Source organism: Gastrolobium bilobum, unplaced genomic scaffold, assembly GCF_033153095.1.
Source record: "Gastrolobium bilobum isolate Gb01-03AN ecotype WA unplaced genomic scaffold, APGP_CSIRO_Gbil_v1 utg67852, whole genome shotgun sequence".
Lineage (NCBI taxonomy): Eukaryota > Viridiplantae > Streptophyta > Magnoliopsida > Fabales > Fabaceae > Gastrolobium > Gastrolobium bilobum.
The window spans coordinates 9,446-33,318 of NW_026898486.1; the positions used below are offsets into that span (position 1 = coordinate 9,446).

The following is a 23,873-nucleotide window of genomic DNA, read 5'->3' on the forward strand; positions in this document are numbered from 1 at the left end:
CAATTTGTAAATGTAGAAAACAAAAAACAAGAATAAAGAATATAAACAAAAAAAATAAGATTAAGAAACAAAAAATCTTTTAATAGATTTATATAGGCAATCTCACATGCTGAGATGTTGGTTCTTCCTACATGAAAAATATAGTCAAATTTTAATCGAATATAATTAAATTATAAAATAATTTCAATTGATTAAATGTATACATTTTGTTTTTTCTTCAAGTCATACCTATTACGTAGCCAATCTTCGTCGTATATTAAAGCTTGGATGGTATTGTCAGCCAAGTTAGAACAATAGACATTAATAACTCTTCTTCCAGCACTAAATATTGATTCTGATATAGATATTGGTACAGATTTTCTCAAAGATAGATTGGCTAGGGAACTAACCTAAGTCTTTCCACCACCTAGCTACTTAACTCACATGCATCAACTGAACTATCACCATTTGATACTACTATGAATAATATTATTTTATTTAATTTAAAATAAATAATATGATATAGGATGACCTGTAAGTTTATAGGTCTAACATGTAAAAAAAAGTGTATCACATACTTTTTAAATAAACTTCTTTAAAAGTTCGAACTATATGTAATAGAAATCGAGCTCGACCTTATATAAACTAGACTATAGGCCCTGGAGGCCAGTCCCGTCTAATTTCATCCATAGTGATAAGGATTCAACGAGAATTTTCTTCTATGCTTCTGCTGTATTGAGTTGGGAACAACATTTTCTTAAATTGGAAACTTTTGATGCCATTTGAATCCAAATCTTTTCTCATAATTCCTTTCATATCCAAAATTTTTCTGTTTTTAGAAATGATGTATGGCACAGCAGTGGCACCCAAGGTTTGTTCGATTCAACGAGGGTGGAAGTAGAAATCAAATTGTTGCAAATACAAACGTAGCTAAACCATATAGATTGTTAGAATAATCCTTGGTCTCTATTGATTCGTGATCGTGAAAGTTGCAGGGATTTTAAGCAATGGAGAAAGAGAAAGAGAAAGAGAAAGAGGAAGAAGCAGGAGAAAATTGGAGCGAAGCGGTTGAAGACCTGGTAGCATCAGGGGACACGGAAAGCGCCATTTCACTCCTCGAATCTCTTGTCCAAACCCTAAACCCTTCCGATTGGGTTTCCCAGCTTCAATTATCCTCTGCTCTCTCCGATTTGGCAAAACTTTACTCCTCCAAGGGTTTCTCTCTCAAAGCCGATCAACTCCAATCTCGCGCTTCCCTCATCAAACAAATTCACCATTCTCAGTCTCTCTCTCTCTCTCTCTCTCTCTCTCTCCCTTTTTTCTCTTTAATTGCCGAAACGGTGTTTTCGTTTTAAGAAATTCGCTGAGTTTTCGTCGTGGTTTCGATATTTTCCGTTTTTTCAGTCACGCAGAGTCCAAGGAGGACGGAGATAATCATAAACAAACCAACGCTCTTTCTTCGTCTTCTTCGAAAGATTCTACTCTTGACGGAGCTTCGAATCATGGTACGTAAACTTCTCTCGTGAAGTTAATTGCTCTGTGCCACTGTTAATGGGAATTTCCTTCCTTTCTCAAGGCCATCTTGGAAACCACGCCGAAACTTCCACTGGCAACAACGGTTCTTCTGATGATGGTATGTTTTTTTTAGCTTCCATAAATATCATACAATATCTTTTCATTTCTATATTTCTATATACTAATCATTGTGCTTGTAACTTTATTTTTCCCCAATCTTAAACTTGTATTAACAGAAAGTTGAAGGATGTAAGCTTATAATATAGTGTTGGGGTATTTGCGTTAAATTTTAAGTGTGTAAGAGTAGTAACTTTAATGTGTGTGTGAATGTAATAAAGAAAGAAAAGAATGTGATTAAGTGATTTTTGCTGTGAGGAAATGAAAGTATTGAATGAGAGTTTGTGAAGAGTGAAAGTAATGTAAGTGTCTGAACGTGAAAAGTGAAGGAGGTATAATAAAAGAGTGATCTGTGTGAAGTAATTTGGTGATTGTGTGTGTGCACGAAAGAAAGAAAAGAAAAGAAAGAGAAGAGGGAGGTGTGAAGAAAAATTGGGGGAGGGAGATGGCTGCATAAATGTGGAGCATGTCTATGTTAAGATGTAGAGCAGATGATGAAACAGCGTGTGGATGGCTCTCCATAAGTAGAGAGCAGATGGGCTGATGAAGAGCATGAGAAGAGAAGCAGAGATGAGAGTTGTGGGAGGGTTTTTGAAGGGTGAACACTCACAGGGTTCAGGAGGGATGTAGGATAAAGGTGAGATAGTTGTGGGATATATAGGACATTGAGATGTTATACAGACAGTTCCTGTAATCTCATTATGACAGTGGATTTGTTTTCTTCTCATTCATGAATGTAAGCATGTTGGCTGAACCATGTTTAATGTAAGTGTGTTGATTTATGGTTGTTCTTGTTCTTTTGTTTATGTTATGACTGTGGGTTCCATGCAATTCTCATCCGTTGCATGTGTTGAAGTTTTTGAGCTACGAAAACTGTATCATATGCTTGGTACCCAACATGTAGCATAAGTATTGCTTTTTTCCTTCATGCTTCCTTTAGCTAACCTTTTGTCCAAAAACATCCAAAAAATTAGCTACAACTACAAGCATTTAAACATCAATATCAACATCAACATTATCTTTGACCCAAACTAGTTGGGATCGGCGGTTGATCATTTGGGTTCAATGTGAGGTATATTTTCTTCTTTGCTATAAGTCAAGGCATTGGTCAATTCAAAACAGGCTCAATAGCTATAATATTCTCCTTATATGGAATAATCATTCAGAAAGGAAATCATAGAAAATCCTAAACTGTTATAAAAACATGGAAGTTCATTGTAAGAATTTTCATCTTCTGAGTAATTATGTCAATGATGTTACTTATTGTAGTCATGCAATGTGAATGATATTGTGAAATACTACAGATTGGGAAGCAATAGCCGATCTTGAACCTGATGAGTTACTATCTACGGTATCTTCCGATTGTTTATCTGGAGTATCAAATCTTAAATTGGAGAACTCCAAAAGTCCAACCCCAAAGCGTCGTGGAAGAGGAACATTCTCTTATGAAAAACATGAACTTTATAGTGATCAGTTACTTGATAGCTCAGTCATTGATGTTGAGGATGAAGAGACTCACTGTAATTCAGAAGATAAAAGAGATATACAAAACTGTAAGTGATGGCTCATAACAGTTTAATCTTTCAGTAATAAGCTTATTTTGTACACCTATATTATTTCATTTTTGTGCAACATAAGTTATTATGCATATGTAATGGTTAATGGCATGCTAGTTGGTTATGATTGCTTCTAATATACCAGCTCATAATTTTCATTTTCCACAGTTTTCAAATGCATTCAAAAGATCATCTATCATTTCTGCTATTGTGTTGAAGACACTTGGATATTTGGATTATAATTAGTTGTTTATTCATTTCAGCAAAATATGGGACCGGTCATGTTCTTGTGCTGGCTGACTTTTCACCAAGTACTAGGACGACAGAGCTGGAGAATCTTTTTGAGGACTTCAAAGATCGTGGATTTGTGATTCGCTGGGTCAATGATACAGTTGCACTTGCGGTATTCCGAACACCTTCAGTTGGTAATTACCAAGTTACCTGACTTTATTATTGTTTTTCTTATATAATGTTATCGAAATTTTTACATGCATCAAGGTTTATTTTGTTTCTGTATTTTGATAGTGAACTAAGGTTGCATGCCAATAAAGTTGAGATTTTGGGACATGACAGGCACTGATTTGGGAGGATTGCTACATTTATTCTTATGTAAACTAGTACTTGAGCTATTTTATATAGATTTTCCACTTCAGTTCTCTCTTGGATGACATCATCCTCTAATATTCTAAAGCATGTAGTGTAAACCACTGTGTAATTGGTGATACCTGGTATTTGCATCGTTCTGACTATGGCATGGGAGTCAAAGATTGGTATTTATTTAGATGATGATATCATCATTCAGAAGAAAGGCATTTTGAACTTTCGCCTTCCTTTGTATATTGGAAAACAGAGGATGGGTGTGGGGACCTGTAAATAGCCTGGAGACTGCCATGCTTCTCATTCTCGTAAAAGTATATTGTACGACGATATTTGCAGAGTGTGGCATGGGTAGTTGGTTTGGTGTAACTGAAGTATGCAAAAACTTCTTGTTTTCAATTATCTTAGACTATAAAGACTCTCTTGAACAACTTCACATCATTGATCGCTTGATCTACACCAACATATAGAAAGCTTGACATATTTTTATGACCTTTCCTGTGTCTTTTGGGTGAGACGGTTGGAGTGACTTTAATCTAATAGTTTTGCACATGATTTTAAAAAAAATATGTCAGCATTTTGTATCCTTATATTGCATCAATTTGGCTGGAATGCTTTTTCTTTTTTCGTTTCATGTCTCTTTATTTTGATTACTTGACTATTCAGTACCATTATTTTGTAATGCAGCACTTGAGGCTCGAAACAGTATCCATTGTTCATTCACTGTGAGGATTCTTGATGAAGATGATACACTTCTCAGTTCAATTAAAGCAAGAGGTAGTTTACTAACTGCTTTCTCTTTCTGTTATATGAGGGTACTATAAGGAGGTTTACTATATATTTTAGTCTTTTCGTGATGCATTTACTTTTGAAATTGAAGTACTGGGAACCTGAGGATAGCCTTGTCATAAAGCTCTGCTCAATCTTTAAAGTACCTCTCAACTTTGTTGCTAGAAGCGTGTAGGGAATCATAATATTATGGTGTGCTTTGTGCATTTTGTGTGATCTCTTATGTATTGAAGTATTTTGCATCTTATTAAACAGCCTGGTTCTTTAATTCAAACTTGTTTAACTACTACTTGTGTGTGTCGGGTGTCTTTCTATATTTATGGAAGTATTTTGGGACTCTCTAAACAGACTGGCTTGTTTACTCAAACTTGGTTTCACTATCAGCAACCATTTTCAGTTAAAATGCAGTTCCTGAGATCGTATATATTTTTGCAACATGCACATCTTGGTTTAGTGTTTAAATTTGATTCCCTGTATAGTGTTTAACACGACCGTATACTACAAAGTACTACACAATTGTAGATGCTATGGTTTTCTTTTCCTATGAAAAAATGTGTGTTTAGTACACTGCTAGTTTAAAACTTCTTACACCGTCAATGAATCAAAGTCAAATTCTATTGTATATTGCACTTTGTGAATCAATTAATGGTAAGAACAATAAATCTTGGCTTACATGGTTTTCCTGTTTCATTGTTCATTCAGACCTGGAACCACCTCGGCAAAGGCCTAAAACCTCAGCCCAAGCAGCGCAGAGGCTGATTGCTCACGGAATGGGGCTAAAATTGTCATCCATGAGCTCTGGGTCCCGTGAATATAGAAAGCAAGAAGATGCTAGAAGAGAACGTATTGTTACCAGGCAAAAATTGAGAGACGAGGCTTGGGGAGACGATTAATAATATCTTCATAGGAGTGCTTTAATTATTCTAACTTGTAAATCCATTTTTCAAGCCAGAGAGAGAGAGAGAGAGAGAGAGAGGGAGAGAGGGAGAGAGAGAGAGATTGACCTAACTTATTGGGTTATATGTTGTGCTTGTACAAGATAGCCTTAATTTCCAAAAGAAATGATAGAGGATGAACCATGAAGAAGTGGGTCACGTCAATTGCTCATCGTCTTGTACATCTTGGTCCGTTGATAAATTATTACCATACAAGATGAGTTTTAACTTTTCATTAACTTTAATTAGAAATCTTCTTGGTCTTCTATTTTTGTTGCTTGCTAGGTTTATGAGGGAACTAAATCGATACTCAATGTTTGATCTCTATTTCTTTTGTACATTCCCATTCTTGATCTTCATTATCGAACTGGAAACATATAACATTGGGCCTTGGGTAGGCTCAAACTAATTGGGCCTTGGGTTTTGGTTAATTGGGTTTGAATAGAGCCCTGGGAGAACCTTCCATATAACACTTGAAATTTTCTTCAGAGGATGAGTCCCGTGACTTAATGGGATTACAGTATGCCGTCTCATCAGGAAATGCGGATAACGAATAAAATCCATACATTCTGCTTTCTTTGTTTAATTGAAAATTTATCTCAATAAATCTTTTTTTTTTTAGTACATTATCTGAATAATACTCTTTCTTCATAGTTTGATACTTTGACTTGATTATCAAAGTGTCCTCTCCGGCTTCTGTGGTCCTCTTTCTTTGACGGAAAACAGGGACTCGACACTGACCCCATCTATATGGTAATTGTGCAAAGCAGTGTTATTAAAATCGAACCGAACTGATCCGGTCGAGTCAACCCGTGAATCGGTAAATCGGTCATATAACTGGTCCGGTTCAAACAACGGACCGGTCATACATTAGAACCGATGCGACCTGGCCGGTTTTCATAAAAACCGGTGACCCGGCCCTGTTCCAAAAAAAATTCCAAATTTTTTTTCAAAAAAAATAATTATAATGGACATATTTAAATATAATTTTTTCTTATTAACTTACATAAGTTATGTACCTACAACACTAATATTATCTTAATTATATACTATGCAAAAAATTTTGATTTGATTTATAGTTAGAGATGTCATTTTCTGAACCTAAAGCTCCGTATCACGATCATTATATTTTTGTTTGATCATTTATTGTATAATAATATGTGATTTATTCTTTTTTATATTAAAATATTTGAATTTTTTGTCATTTTTGCTTAGATATTTGAGTGTGTTTATAATTTTTTAATATAAATTATAAAATTGCATATAATTACCGGGTTATGCGGTTGAACCAGTAATCCACTGGTTGAACCAATGACCCAGTGACTCAGTACCTCGACCGGGTCAATCATCGAGCCGATTTTAATAACATTGGTGCAAAGTCCTTGATTCCAATGCTTTCCTATTTAAGGTATATTACTCAGATTTAATTTTTCTATTTTTTAACAAAAAAATATAAGAGACGAGATTATTATTTTTTTTTTTTTGGAGTTACTCAACCCTAATTATCTCTTTGAGACGAGTTGGCTCCCTCCGGTATCCCCACGAGCTTCGACTCTTTGAGCCGGCTATGGGACTAATCCGGAGTGCGGGGGAACAGTGATGGCTAAAGGTTCAGCCCCATATGTGTTTTAATCATCTGCCTATAAAATCAAGGAGCGATCATCAGAAAATTAAGCAGCTTAGTCTATGGAGATCTATGTAGCACCGATACGACACGCGACATGTGACACGACACGACACGACACTCCGACACGTCAATCCTAAAAAATTATGGATTTCGACACGTTGGGACACGTTTTAATATTAAATTATTTTTAATTTATATAGTTATATTTCATTTAATATTTAATAATTTAACAAAAAAATGAAACTAAATTAATAATACACATCAACACGTTATAAAGATGGAGCTTTAATAAAAAAAATAAGAACTGGGATAAGAGAGAGATATAATATCAGATAGAAAGATCAAATCATACTAGAGAGAGATCAGGGAGAAGAAGATACAACAAGAGCGTGATAGAAATTGACAACAATGATGCTGAGATGATCTCTTATCTAATTAAGGAAAAAAGACAAAAAGATAAAATTGATATGATCAGGTGGAAGCTTTATTAATATATTTCAACTTTTAAAAAAATATTTTTTTAAAAAAATAATAATAATAATTACGAAAATGCCATTTGACCGTGTCGGACACGGTCAAATTCGCGTGTCGGAATGGTCAACGTGTCGGAAAAAGTCAACCGCGTGTCCGACACCGTGTCGGAGTGTGTCGGAGCGTGTCGCCGTGTCGGAGCGTGTCGGACCCGACTCTTCCTGTTTTTACAAGTGTCTGTGCTTGGAGATTAGTTTGATTTATAATAGTAATATTTATCTTTCTTTTTATTTTTGGTGAAAAATATTTCTCTTTCTTTTATCCTTACGTTGCGACATCATGTCTGACTAATTAATATTGCTTTTTTCTATACATTAATTAGTATTGCTTTTGGTCAAGAAGAATGTTAGAAAAACTGATAATTTCCTAATATTATTTATTCTTATTAAAAATGTTTCACTGCATTATAATATAAATTAAATAATCTTGTTTTAGGATGTTGGTGGTTACTTTGGTTAATACTTATTAATTATTAAATAATTATAATAACTGCATATTTTTGAAGATTTTATTAAAATATAAGCAAATGAAAGTTTTATTAGGAGACTTTCAAGAAGACTTAAAGAGTGAAAATGATTTACAAATCTTAATTTTCAAGGATTGTGTATTGAAGGAGATTGTATTCAAGGATTGTGTATTAAAGAGTAAGAAACTCTAGAAAAAAAAAACGCTTATTATTATTTTTAGAATAAATACCATTTTTGGTCCTCAGCAAATTTCACGATGCCCGCTTTAGTCCCTAGCAAATAAAAAGGCTCATCGTGGTTCCTAAGAAACTCAAAATGGACCCATTTAGTTGAAATTGTAGTTCCTCACAAATTCAAAAAAGACCCATATTAGTCCTTAAAAGAACTAAAATTGATTCATTTTGAATTTTTTATGAACTACGATAAGCCTTCTTATTTGCTAGGAATTAAAACGGGGATCGTGAAATTTGCTGAGGACCAAAAAGGATATTTACTCTTATTTTTAATTTTCATTGAATCAGGCGATCAAGAAAGAGAAGTCACCTTTAGGAGTAATTCACGAACTTTTCTTATTCCCTCTTAATTTACCTTTTTGTTCTGTAATGAGATTTATATTGACAATGTTTATAACTAAAATCTCATTTAGGGGGTATCATTGGAACATGTGATTGTGTTTGAATTCATATATTGATTATTGGCTTTGGATATTTATATAATTAAGCTTAATTATTTTATTTGTATGGCCAGCAATTAAATTGATTTGTAAAAATTCCAATCAAACTTCATATAGAGAATTGGATTTTAGACCGTGAATATGAAAAATACACATGAATATTTATGGATTATGTAATTTCTTTCGGTATAAATACCATTTATCTGCTTAATGTAATATATACATTTACATAATTGATTATGGATATGTAATTTCCTTCAGTATCTAAATTTCGAGCCGAATGAGGACTTAGGAGCATTCTAGATTTGTTCATCGAGTGCGCATGTCAAGAAGAGTTCTCTTGATTACCCTTTGTAGAGAGGAATATCTTCAGGGGACGTTTAGTAGAGGAGAAATTTTTTGTTCTAGTGAATCATGATTCTCTAGAATATATTGGGAAAATGAATTTTTCGAGAATGTTACAAAAAAATTATTTAGTAGGCCAAAATCTTACGAAGGTAGCTTCATCTGATGACAGCTCCATATTAGTGAGCAACAAGAACACATAGAAGAAAAGAGAGAGAACAAACCTGAATTCTCATTGATTGAAAAATATTGCAGAGAAAATAAATTCTATTCTATTAGTGCTATTGCTATATATACAAGTAGTTCTAACTAACTAGAGATAATGTTACATGTGTCAAGTCTTCTAACAAATAAGACTAGCTAACCAACTAATATTACATGTGAGAGTAACTACGTTTGCATGACTTCATCTACTCTAGCTGTCCTGCTGCTAAGTTGTTTATTGATTTCTAACACCCCAACAAGTTGGGTTGTGTATATTAATCAGACCAAGCTTGCCTATTAACTAGTTAAGGGAGGATGGATGTAGAATTTTAGTAAAAATATCAGCAACTTGAGCTTTGGAAAGAATGGGAAGGAGGTGTTATAATCCATCTTGAATCTTTTCCCTACTTTTGTGACAATCTAACTCAATATGTTTGGATCTCTCATGAAAAACAAGATTATGATATTATCACAAAACATAGGTGCTGGCTTTGGTTAGGGTATGTGAAGATCCTTGAGGAGGTAAGATAACTATTGGATCTCGCAAGTAATTGCTGCTAAGGCACGATATTTCGCTTCGGTTGATGAATAGGATACACTTGATTGTTTCTCAAAATGCCATGAAATGAGTGACGAACCAAGAAAAATACAAAGACCAGTAATCGACCTCCTTGTATCAGGGCAACAAGCCCAATCAGCGTCTACATAATCGCTGAATTACAAGTCGCCGGAAGTTGGAAAGAAATTCTTTTAGCAGGAGAGTTCTTCAGGTATCTTAAGATGCGATGAGCAGCATTGAGATAACGTCAGTTGGGGAAGCAAGAAATTGACTAAGTTGATGGACACTGAATGTGATATCAGGTTGCATTGTGGTCAGATATAGAAGTCGACCAATTAGGCGACAATATAGAGAAATGTCAGTTAGAGGTTCTCCCAACTTGTAGTGAAGTTTCAATGATGGATCCATTGGTGTTTAGGCTGGTTTGGCTCCTGTTAAGCCAGTATCATAAAGTAACTCTGAGGCATACTTTTCATTGATTTAGGAGAATACCATGTGAAGAGCGTGACTTCCAAACCCAAGAAAAAATGAAGAGTCCCTAAATCTTTAATCTTGAAGTGATCATCAAGGAATTCCTTTACACGTTTTATCTCATCTATGTTACTACCTGTTAAGACAATATCATCTACGTAGACAAGTAAAACTGTGAAATGAGACTCATGTTTGCGGGTAAACAATACAGAGGATTGAGTGTATCCGATTGAAATTAAAGTCGTTAAAAGCTTGGAATACCATTGTCTACTGGCCTGTTTAAGCCCATATAAATACTTCTATAATTTGCATACTTTAGTAGGATTAGAACAAGGAATTCTTGGGGGAAGTTCCATATATACTACTTCATTTAATTTGCTATGTAGGAAAGTGTTGTTAACGTCTAATTGTTCCAGGTTCCATTTCATAAATGTAGCAATCGACAACAGCAAGCGAACTGTGGTTAATTTGGCAACAGGGCTGAAGGTGTCTAAATAGTCGAGTCCCTCTGTTTGTTTGTAGCCTTTGGCTACTAAGCGATCTTTATAATGCTCTATGCTCCCGTCTGCATGATTTTTAATTTTGCATACCCATTTGCATCCGATTGTGCATTTTCTAGGAGGAAGATTAACAAGAGACCAAGTATGATTCTGTTCAAGAGCAAAAATTTCATTTTGCATTGCTTTCTGCCAACATTCATGTTTGGATGCTTGTGCATAAGTTTTTGGCTCAAACTGGGATGTGACACTAAGATAGAAACTTTTGTATTTGGAAGAGCAACAATTATATGTGAGGACATCAGGTGAAGGATAAGAAACAAGTTTTGGTAGAGTTGCATTACCAAAGTATGATGATTGATGGAGAGATGTAGCTGATAGATTACAATGATAATCGTGCAAATGTGATGGTTACCTTCTATTTCTTTATGAATATCAAGGTGTGTCATTTGTATGTTGTGTTGTTGTTTGTTCCCCGTGAAGTTTTGAGTATTTTGGATTATAGGTGGTAAGGGTATAGGATCAGAATAATCTGGTTTATGAATATCAATGATAGGAGATTGTGGTTGAGGTTGAGTATATGTAGGTATATGAGGGTTAAATGGAAAATGTTTTTCAAAGAAAATGACATTTCAGGAAATAAAGGTTCTTTGAGAATTAAGATCAAGTAAGATATAACCTTTTATTCTTTGTTGATATCCAAGGAAAACAACTTTAATAGATCAAGGGGAAGTTTTTTGACGATGAGCTTTGAGGGTTGTGGCATAGGATAAATAGCCAAACACTTTGAGGTGTAAGAGTGTACGAGGCTCACCATGTAATTTTTTGTATAGAGTATCATTGTTGAGCAGAGGGGAGGAGAGCCTATTTATGATGTGGACAACTTGTGTGATAGAAAATGACCAGAAACGAAGTGGGACCTTGGACTGAAAAACAAGGGCTCTAGCAACATTCAATATATGCTGGTGTTTTCTTTCAACCAATCTATTTTGTTGAGGGTTTTCTACACAACTTCTTTGATGTAAAATGCCTTTGGTGTGATAAAAATCTGTCATGTTAAACTCTGGTCCGTTATCACTTCTGACACACTTTATGGTTGTGTGGAATTGATTTCAGCAAATATGATAAAGTCTTTGAGTTTTCTACTAGTTTCAGCTTTACTTTTGAAAAGGAGAGCCCATGTATAATTTGAGTAATCATCAACTATTGTTAAGAAGTATCTATGTCCATGTATTGACGGTAATGAGTATAGCCCCCATATGTCAACATGCAAGAGTTGAAAAATAACACTGGTTGTTGTACTGCTAGATAGGTAAGGCATGTTATGTTGTTTTGCAAGATAATAAACATCACAAAGTGAAATATCTTTGCAGGGAATAAAGGGAAATTTTATTGACATTTGCTTCAATATCGAATGTTATACATGTCCTAATCTGTGATGCCATACATATACATCATCCTTCGAGGAAACACTTGAAGTTGACTTATTTGCTGGTATCTGGAAAGGTTGAATGGTCTCTGCCTTATTTTCATTATGTAATTTGCACGATGAGGTATTTATTACATATAATCCATCAACTACATCAGTTGAACCAATCGTCATATTCGATGGTATCTGTTTAATAATGCAACAAGAATTGTAAAAGGTTAGATAACATGGAAGGGTACAAAGTAATTTTGTGACAGAAACAAGGTTTACTTTATAGGTAGGAAAATTAGAACATTGTATAAAGTAAGAGTAGAGGAAATGTGTACTGTTTCAGAAAAGTAAGCCAGAGATTGAGATCCATCAGGAAGAGAAATGGATATAAGCTTGATTTTTCTGAATTCATAAAAATGAGAACGTAAAAAACTGATATGGTCAGTGGCTCTAGTGTCAAGAAGCCATCTTCTTAATGAATTACCTGATGAGTCTGTATTTAGTGTAGTTGTTTGAATCATATTAGTTGAGCAAATTGGTGTTTCCATCGCCGTGGAATCTTGTGTGTGGAAAGCAATTAAGATATTTTCATATTCCTCTTGAGATATGGTCACGGTGGATTCTTGAGCACCTTTAAGTTTACCTTTATCGTTACTTTTTTCTTGGGAAACAAAGTTTGAAGCATTTTTGGTTTTAAAGCTTGGTGGAAATCCATGCTTCTTGTAATAGGTTTCAACAGTGTGATTTGTCCTTCCACAATGGCTGCACATTTTAGTGTTGTTTACACGTCCTTTTCTAAAAATATTGGAAGTTCCACATCCTCTTCCTCTGACAAAGGTTTTTCTTTGGTTGTTATCTATTGAGCTAAGAAAGAATCTTGAATCACCTCCTAGCTGGCTTAGACTAGATTCACATTGGATTTGTCTTTCTTGCTGAACAATTAGTGAAAAGATTCTATTGATATTTGGCATTGGATGAATCATCACCACTTGAGATTCACATGTGCATACTGATCAGTGAGACCTTTAAGAAATCTCATTGTTCGATCATGTTATCGATACTCGTGCATTACAGAATAGCCATTACAAGAACACTGTATTGCACAACTACATGTTGGCAATAGTTTTAAATTGTCCAGCTTATCCCAAATAATTTTCATACCAGTAAAATAATCGGTAATAGATCGCTCACCTTGCTGCATCTGGTACATCTGTTCCTAAAGATTAGAAATTCGAAAAATGTTTGAATGTGAGAATCGAGTTTTGAGATCAGCCCAAGCATCACTTGCTTGATTAATCCAAAAAATGGATTTTGCTATAGAACTGCTGATTGAGCGATGAATCCATGAAAGAAAAATAGTGTTACAGCGTTACCATGCTTGAAACATGGGATCATCATTTGCTAGTTTTTCAATCGTCCCATCGATAAATCCAAGCTTGTTCTTGGATAAAAGGGCCATGCTCATAGATATAGTCCAAGAATGATAATTTGTTGGATCCAGAGGTGGTGTGACAACTACCAGGGATAGACTTTCATAGGAATATAGAAAGAAAAGATTGCTAGGATTTGTATGGAAATCTAGAAGAGGATTAGCCAATGGATAAAAGAAAAATGGGAGAAAGAAGATATAAACGAACCTTAAAGATTCAATGATTGCAAGGAAAACTTGGTTGCCAGAGCCTAATGAAGCTTTGATACCATCTTACAAAGGTAACTTCATCTTATGAGAGCTCCATATCAGTGAGCAACAAGAACATAGAGAAGAAAAGAAACAGAACAAAATTGAATTCTCATTGATTGAAAAATATTGCAGAGAAAATAAATTCTATTCTATTAGTGTTATTGCTACATATGCAAGTAGTTCTAACTAACTAGAGATTATGTTACACGTGTCATGTCTTCTAACAAATAAGACTAACTAACCAACTAATATTAAACGAGATAGTAACTACGTTTGCATGACTTCATCTACTCCAATTGTGCTACTGCTGAGTTACTTATTGATTTGTAACACAAAATATTTACAGGAATGTTGGCTTAAGTTTTTTGATTTTATGTTCGGTTAATTGTCAAACATTGCTAGCAATGTGGGGTACAAAACTAACCTTACTCATCATTTTCATTCAGAACTTTTCCAATTTAAAATTAAATTAAACTTTTTACATTATCGTCGAAACCCCCAAACCTGCATTTTGTGTTTCATTACCTGGTAAATATGATTCCATTATCTTAAAAAATTAAAGAACGTACAAATGGCAATAAGCAAGGCAAAGAACCATTTCACCACCAGCAAATAACTCACATACAATTTCCCTTTTGTGCCAACAAATCTCAAAGCCCACCCAATATCATTTCATTACTGAAGAAGAAGAATTGCATAAGAAAAGAATTAAATAAAAGAGAGAGAGAAGAAGAAAATCAAACAAATAGAATAATTTCATTACGAATTAGCAATTGCTTCAAAATTCCGCAGCAATTGAGCCAGTGAGAATCCAACACAGTGTCGTAAACCTTTCTCTCTTTTTTTTCTTTACTGTTATTCCGTTGTTTTCCCTTTCAATGGTGCATTGCGTTGTTGGCTGGGAAGAACCCCAGGTATTGTCGAAACCCACATATCCACAAAGAAAACTATCACGGCTAAAGCGTTTGAAGACATGATATTTTTTTCCAAAAAAGTTTTGGAAATTTTTCCACCGGGTAGAAATCCAAGAATACCACCCACCCTGTGGTTTTTTTAATGAGATTTTGCTTCACAAAAATAAATCGTGGGAATATTATTTTACAAGAAAAATTTTCACAATCCTTATACTAAACGTGGGTAAATAAAATTTCCAATGTCAGTTTCTTGAGAATCTAAAAAAAATCCCCTTACCAAACTCCCCTTTAGATTCTCTTAAAGTAAATTTGATACAAAGCCTAATTTTGATTCCACTCGTCGCATTTTGTTCACTGTAATGAATTTCGGTCTCGTTCCAGTGTTTCATTTGTCACCTCGATTTTTTTTGGATACAACAGTGGCACCCATGATTGAATCTATGACCTCATGTAGACTACTCAAACACCTCACAACTAGACCAATTTTAATGACTTTTTCCTCGATTTTTGTGTCAGTCACAAACTTCACAAAATTAGAGATGAGAAAATATAATATTATTTTTCTTGCAAAAACTCTTTGGACGAGCATAATATATTTAACTCTCCATAGTCCATAGGACTCCATAGGAGAGTTCTTCTGGAGAGGGGGAATGATGAAGATAAATTCATGGACTATTGTGTTATTTAGGAATTTTAGGAAAATATTTTTTTAAGAAAAATATTATCAAGATTCCTTATTTGATCAGGATTTCATATTTTAAGAAATTAATATTAAATTAAAAATTGTTATTTAGTTAAGATCTATCTAGGTTTTTTTTTTTTGAGTTATAAATATCCTTTAGGTGCTTTATATAATGCAGGCTTTTGCATAATTGTTTATTGATATATTTTTATAGAGTATCTAAAACACGGAGGAATATTTTACCCTGTAACATTATTCTAAGTTTGTTTATAGGGATGTACCTTGGCAAAAGAAATACTTTTGATCACCATTTGTCTATGAGAGGAGTACTTTTGGCTTATTATCAAGAAAGTATCGTGTCAAATGAAATAATTTTGAATTGTTATACATGAATTAGAACAAAATTTTGGTGTATCAGATATATCCAATTGGGTATTTTTTTTTTGCACATTTTGCAATTTTTTTTTATCATTTTTGAATTTTTTATTTTTGCCACATCGAATTTTTTTTTCCTTTTGAAAAAGAGATGTACCCAATTAGATACATTTGATGCACGAAAGTTTTGTCCATGAATTAGGCAATAAGTTAATAATTGGTATTTAGTTAAGGAAAAAATATTTATTCAGTCACTGAAAATAAAATTATCTACAATGAACTCAAAATGACATTATTTTAGAGTAATAAGAATAAAAAATTATAATGGCAAAGACTAATATAATCTAACAATATATTAGAACTACAAAAATACCTTGATTTTCGCTTCAAAACAACGTCATTTTGGATTCACCGTAGATAACTTATTTTCATTGACCGAAGAAATTCTTTACCCTTAATTAATTACCCTAACAAAAACTTGAAGGCTAACAAATCTGACTAAGAGCCCGTTTGGATTGTCTTATTAAAAAGGTTACTTTTATACCTTACTTATTTTAGAAGTACTTTTTATACAAATCAAATCTATTTAGATTTTAAAAAAAATATTTGATTTTTGATATCTGTTTTTTAGAAGTTATAATTTGTAGCTTAAAAAAAAAAAAAAAAAAGAAGCAGATTTTGACTTTTTTGTGATTTCATTTTTTTTAAGTAGACATCCAAATAAATTTTTTAATAGAAGTACCTTTTTTTTTTCTAAAAAAATAACTTTTACCTAAAAAAAAGTTCATCCAAACAATAATACATTTTTTTATACAAGGGGTGTTTGACAAGCCCCACTTACGAAACCCACCTGATGTAGACGCGTATGATGTGTCTATGCGACTTTTCTAAACCTGTGCTCTTTGGCTAGATGCATTGCTTGGCTGAAATTTGCGTATAATATTATATTAATATAATTAGAAAAAATATTTTATCATATCATAAGAGAATTGTTTTCTTCCTACCAATAACTTTTCGAGTTTTGTATAATTTAAAAAAAAAAAATGAATTTCACAAAATATATCTATAACATGAGAAATTTGTTTCTGAAATATTGAAACCCATATAATTATATACATCACCGATGAACTTTGCCCATTTGGTAATTCTGTTTCGCAAAACCGCCATTTAGTCCTCATTGTCATACTCAGGTTGAATTCAAACTCATATAGAGTTTAAATCATTGTCACAATGCGTATTTGATGGTTCGGGTTTATGTCCTGTTGAAGTTACATAAATATAAAATCATTCAATTCGAATATAATACATTTATACGACATATGTTTCAACCTTTCGTGTGGCGGGGGTCACAACACTTATTACCATAAATAGTTTAAGGGGTTTGAATTTGTTATTTAACATGACATAACAAATTTTTCTATACATATAACATTTTGTGGGATTCATATTTTTTGAAGAAAAAAGAAAAAAAAAATTACGACACGCAAAACGAATCTCTATAACATTACATAATCACTTTTTCTACACCATAACTCTTATAAAATCTATAGTTTAATACCACCCCTAGTTTAAACTTATAATGGCCCACTCTACATATTGTGATGTACGCTTCCGGTTGGGTCAAAAATATAAAAAAGCAGTGGAAACGTCTCATCTTTAATTTTTTTTCTTTTTTCGAAAGGAAAAACATGTTCATTGCATGCATAATCAAATTGAAAACTTAGTTAATTCTTTAGCCTCCTCTGTCCAACTCGTCACCACCCCCAAATTCGGAAAGTTTCTCTCCTTTGGTGATTTCAAACACAATAACCCAAAAGCCGCAGTATTACTAGACATCACGAAAATAAATGGCCACTAAAACCATGCAACGTGGCAGCGCATGATGCACTAAGTGGAAAATTCATTGATGCATCTAAAATTCAAAGGCCGCAATAATGTACTTCAAGCCCTTGTTACAAGGTTTGACCATGCACCCAACACCGCAATTACAGATACGAATACTAAGCATCTATGACTGGTAAAATCAAAGAATTAAATAAATGAAATAATGAGTTTTTAACACCATTATGACTTTATCTAGAATTGTATTATATTATATGTATATATAATCTTTCAAACCTTAATATTTATAAACCCGCATTTTCTTACCAAAAGAAGCAATTCCTTTTTATTCATCTTTTTTCCTATTCACCAAACATCACCAAAAACTTATCATTTGTTCTATGTTTTCTGATCCAATGGCCGAAATCGAAATTCCTCAATATTTTGTTTGTCCCATTTCGCTTCAGATTATGAAGGACCCTGTGACTGCAGTAACAGGCATAACATACGAAAGAGAAAGCATCGAGCAATGGTTGTTGAAAACCAAAGTTTGTGTGTGCCCAGTTACAAAGCAACCATTGCCAAGAAGCTCAGAGTACTTGACACCCAACCACACGTTACGAAGGTTAATCCAAGCATGGTGTTCATCAAATGCATCCAACGGTGTCGATCGAATTCCAACCCCAAAAACCCCTCTTGACAAGATCCATGTTCAGAAGCTTGTAAGAGATCTTGATGTTCCTCAATGCTCACAAACGGTGTTGGAGAAGATGCTTGCCCTGGCTACAGAGAGCGAGAGGAACAGAACATGTATGGCGGAAGAAGGAGTAGCAAAAGCTATGGTTATGTTGATTAACAAGAATTTCAAGGAAGGGAAAAACAATTGCCCAGAAGAAGCTTTGAGAATTGTTCATCTTCTTTGGAACATTCCAACCATGGTCAACAACATGAAACATCTAGTTGGTAAAAATTTAGACTTCATCAATTCGTTGACTTGGATTTTGCAACTTCACATGGATCACAACTTCAAGATGGTGAATGAAGCACTGACCCTTTTGAAATTGACAATTGAAGTTGCTGATTCAACCCCATTAGGGAGTTTAAACCTTGAATTCTTCAGAGAAATCATGAGAGTGTTGCGAAAGAGAGCACTACTCTCTCAACAAGCTATTAAATCTGCTTTGCATGTTCTTATAAAAACGTGCCCTTTGGGTAGAAACAGAACAAGGATAGTGGAAGCAGGTGCAGTCAAAGAACTCATAGAGATTGAGCTTGAAAAACCGGAGAAGAATCTAACAGAGCTCATATTTAACCTTTTGGCACAACTATGTTCTTGTGCTGATGGAAGAGAACAGTTTCTGTTGCATGCAGCAGGGATAGCAATGATTTCAAAAAGGATTTTGAGGGTTTCTCCAGCAACAGATGACCGAGCACTTAATATATTTTTGGTGATTGCTAGGCATTCAGCATCAAATGAGGTTGTTCTAGAGATGTTGAGGGTTGGAGCAGTGTCAAAGCTTTGCATGGTGATGCAAGCCGATTGTGCTTCGTATTTGAAAGAAAAAGCAAGAGATACACTTAGGTTACACTCCAAAGTTTGGAATAATTCTCCTTGTATACAAGTGTATTTGTTAACTAGGCACCAAAGATGATCAAAAGAATCTCCAATTATTTTTTCTATACTGGGGTTGCAGTGGGTTGCTTTCTTGGGGAAATTCTTAGGTAATCCTAAATGGAATTTTTTTTATTAATTTAGACCATTATTTGAAACTATTTTTTTTTCTTACCTTGGAATTTATCATCCGGTTTTATCTTTTTTGTTCATAAATTGAGAGTATAATTTGAAGAAAGAAACTTTTTCTTGGCCTCTCTCAATGGAGAAAATCTTAAGTAATAAAAGATCAAGATTATTTGTTAAGAAATATGTATCCTCTCAATGATTTATGGACTTTTACAGTTTAATTGTTCAAGAGTTCTCATATGTATTGTGTAATATTACTCCCCCCTTTTTTTTTTGTTTGGGTAAAATTACTCCCTTTAATCCTGAATAAGTAATGGATAAAAAAAACAACTCATGGGACAATACGAATATTTAAATTTATGTTATGCGTGCACTAATTCAAGTTACACCTTGTCCACGGCATGAAAAAGACCAATAACCCGGAACACATTCATTCTTACAACTTCATACATAACACATTGATAGTCCTAACTCTATTGCGCATGAAACAATATATTACAGTATTATAATAAATTTTGTATCATTTTATACAAACATGTTTTGATCCGTTGTTCGTCAAAAAAAAAAAAAAAAACTTGTGACACAACTATCAACTATTTATGTTGTACTTTTCTCTATTATCGGTCAATTTAAATGTCGAATGCATTTTAAGTGTCTAATAATTTATATGTGACTTTAATATCAATGGAGTATTAATTTTTTTTCAGTTTTACCCTTGCCCCAGCTATCCTTATTGAGTATACTAATAACTACATGTATTTATTAATTTTATTTTCCAAAAATACCTCAACTGGTAAAATCTTATCTCTCTCCATATTAAATTGGTTTAGTTTTCCGAAGTAACGGAAAATTATTATAAATAAGAAAAATAACGTCAGTAGTGTGTACCAAACAAATAATGTTAGTAGAAAAAGACAAAATTGATGAAGTGAATGAAAATATAGATGATTTTATAATTTTTAATAAAGGGTAATCTTATCAAATCAATTTACTTTTTATTACTATTATCGAGATTATCTACTAACTCCTTATTGTGTGCACAACTACAAACTAAAAAATAACGGTTATTCCGAGCACCGGATGTAGACAGGGGCACTTTGATTCACTTTAAGAGGGTTGAATTGATCATTGGTGATATCTTCTGGGCAATTGCACAACCGACAGCAACAAAAGGGAAAAAGGTGACTAATCGTGTGAATTATTCAAATATTTAATGTTAACGAATGGATATGGTTGATGGGATAAAACACGTGCTTTATTTTCCTGTGTTTCTTTACCTGCCTGAGTTCGAAGAAATAATCAATTTAGCCTAAACACGTGAATCTAATTTTTTTTTTCCCAATAAAATACACGTGATGAAATTCATCAAGAGATCGAGATTAGAGTGGTTAACTTTTTTCTTTTTTATGTGAAAAAGTGCTTAGTAAAGGAACGCGCGTATCTAGCATTTAAACGTATTTGCCTTCCAAATATATTTGCAAAACATATGGGGTAAAATTATATGGTTTTGTAAACAAAAAAAAAAAAAAGAGAAGAAGAAGCTTTTTTGAAGCATAAATGCTTTATGTAATTTATATTACTCTTCGATCGCTAAATTAATAACTATCACAAGAATAGGCAGTTAGAAAGTCTATATATTTGTTCTAATGTGACACCTCAATGTTAGTTATTACTTATTAGAACTAGGAGTACTGTAATTATGATATTCATGTTTAAATCCTATTAACTAGAAGTTACGGCGGAGTGTTAGCAAGGATAAAATATGACTTGTGATTATGCTGAACATGTATTAAACACCTTGATTAATTGAGATCTACTTGAAAAGAGGGAGGATTATATTATATAAATTGTGTATTACAATTGTATAAGAGTTTTCTATTTAAAGAGACTAAATGACTTAATAGGTTTAGTGCAAAGAAGATTCTAGAAGAAATAATAATTACAATTATTTACAACATTCCCCCTCAAGCTGAGGAATGAATATTTATCATTCTCAGCTTGTTAGTAAGCTCTTAAAACTTTTATGAGAGAAGTTTCTTCATAGAATATCAGCTAATTGACGTCCAGAAGAAATGTATGGAGTGGTGATCAACCCACTATCAAGCTTCTTTTTTATGAAATGACGGTCGACCTCAATATTCTTAGTTCGATCATGTTGAACTGAATTATGAGCTATACAAAATGAGGACTTATTATCACAATGTAGCTTCTTAGTTTCTTCACATCTTATTTTGAGATCATAAAGTATAATCTCAACCATAATAATTCACAAATGTCTTGAGTCATAGCTCGAAATTCTGTCTCTACATTTGATCTGGAAATTACATATTGTTTCTTACTCCTCCATGTCACTAGGTTATCACACAGAAACATACATTAACCAGTGGTAGATCGACGGTCAGTTACAGATCCAGCATAATCGGCATCAGTATAAACTTCTAAAGAAATTTTGCCATCACGCCGAAATAAAAGTCGTTTACCAGTAGTGGCTTTAAGATACTAAAGAATTCTTTTCACTGCCTACATGTGTTTTTCTTTTGGATTATGCACGAACTGACTTACAATACTTAGAACATAAGCTAGGTCTGGTCTAGTGTATATCAATCTCTCAACTAGTCGTTGATATTATTCTTTATCGACTAGACGAATCTCCTCTTCATAACTCATCTTGTGATTCTTCTTAGTAGGAGTACTAAAGGGTTTACACCCAAGTTTTCTTGAATTCTCGAAGTTCTATGGGGCCGGATGCCCACAGCCTCTAGTTGAGGCATCACATGATCAACAGACCCAAGCTTTGTTATCTATTCTTGTAGGTCTTAAATTTCTTCAAGTTCTACCTTACTCCCACTATCTACTTGAAGGAGTATATCCTCCTAAAGAAATGTAGCATTCTTGGACACAATCACTTCGTAGTCCTTAGGGCAGTAAAAGTAGTATCATGTAGTTTCCTTGGGATAACCTACAAAGTAGCACATAGTGCTCCTAGCCCCTAACTTTTCCTGTACTAGGGTCTTGACATAAGCTGGACAGCTTCACACCTTGAGATAACTGAAGTTGGGCTTCCGGCCATTTCATATCTCATATGGAGTAGTCTGAACAAATTTCGACAAAACCCTATTAAGAAAGTGTAACACCGTATGGAGGGCGAATCCCTAAAATGATTTTGGGAGCTTCGTACCCTCATCAAAGATCGTACCATATCATGAAAAGTTTGGTTTCTCCTTTCTGACACACCAGTCCGATGAGGTGTGTATGGAGCCGTCAATTGTGAGAAAATCTCATTCTCTCATAGATAATCTTGAAACACTTTAACAAAATTTAATTGGTATAATTAATAATGTCGGTGTTATTGGATGAAGGAGAACGTGGGAAAAAAATTAAAGGGTAAGATAGAGTTTTAAGTAAACGTTACTTTAGGATAAGAGTTTTCTAAGGAGGTGTTTGGTAGAATGATTTATTTGAGATTTGTACGAACCCGCACTGTTAATTTAGGAATTTAATTAATTAATTATGAGATTAATGAGATAATTCCATAATTGACCCTAATAATTATGAGAATGCTTAAATAATGATAGTAAGTGATTAATAATGTTGAAATTTGGGGTATAAATGCGTACCGATGAAGTATCCCGAAAAATTATAATAAGTATGAAAATATTTCTAGAATAATATTTAGGACTAGTGTGTCAAGTTTCAGGTCAAAATAACGAGAATTGGTGTCAAAATTGATATCGGCTACATAAAAGCGCGTACCGGCAAAGTACTACGAAAAATAAAATAAAAATATGATTAATCCTAGAAAAATGGCTAGGTTCAGAATCCTGAATTTTAGATTAAAAAGATAAGCGGAGCTACTAGCGCTAATACCGACGATTAAAACTTAAGTAAACTTTATATACTTAAGGGCACACCTTTCTAGGTCAGTTTTCATTCTTCAAAACTGATTCTACGTGCCTCCATTTTCTGAGTTGATTTCCCTCACCTTGCCACCTTCATTTCTCCAAAGAAACCTCCAAAGTGACCACCTTTCACCATTGTTTCTTCATCAAAACACCATAGTTGAGTGTGGTTGAGACTTGGGTGGGAGAAAAGCTTTTGTGTTCTGAGTTTAGGTTCTGTTTTGTGAGGTGTTAGGGGCTGAGTTGTGGGCTGAGTTGTGAGTTCTCCTTGTGAAAGCCATTGTCTTGGCATTTATGGCTTCAAGGAGCCATTTTTAAGTATAAAAGAGCTAACTTGTGGTGCCAAATTCGTGATTCTCTAAAGTCAGCACCTTGGAGCTGCATTGGAAGCTCCAAGTCAGTGTCTTTTTATGAGTTTGAGGCACTAGAGGTATACCATGATCACCACCTTTGTATTTTCATGATTTGAGCTTGTTTA

General features: G+C 33.8%; 2 protein-coding genes across 3 annotated transcripts; both read left to right on the forward strand.

Moving 5' to 3' along the window:
• Positions 1-635: 635 nt before the first annotated feature.
• On the forward strand, positions 636-5,772 carry LOC133316742 (uncharacterized). Of its 2 annotated transcripts, XM_061518521.1 has the most exons (8): positions 636-850; positions 975-1,261; positions 1,384-1,484; positions 1,556-1,612; positions 2,916-3,164; positions 3,431-3,592; positions 4,452-4,541; positions 5,256-5,772. In XM_061518521.1, the coding sequence occupies exons 2-8, from the start codon at positions 987-989 to the stop codon at positions 5,444-5,446; spliced, it is 1,125 nt and encodes a 374-aa protein (XP_061374505.1). In that variant the 5' UTR covers positions 636-850; positions 975-986; the 3' UTR covers positions 5,447-5,772. The 2 variants fall into 2 exon arrangements, with proteins under 2 accessions (XP_061374505.1, XP_061374504.1); XM_061518520.1 differs by having other exon boundaries at positions 636-1,261; positions 5,256-5,771.
• A 12,396-nt stretch (positions 5,773-18,168) lies between these two features.
• LOC133316741 (E3 ubiquitin-protein ligase PUB23-like) lies at positions 18,169-19,407 on the forward strand. Its single transcript, XM_061518519.1, has one exon. The coding sequence runs from the start codon at positions 18,172-18,174 to the stop codon at positions 19,405-19,407; it is 1,236 nt and encodes a 411-aa protein (XP_061374503.1). The 5' UTR covers positions 18,169-18,171.
• The last annotated feature ends 4,466 nt before the right edge of the window (positions 19,408-23,873 follow it).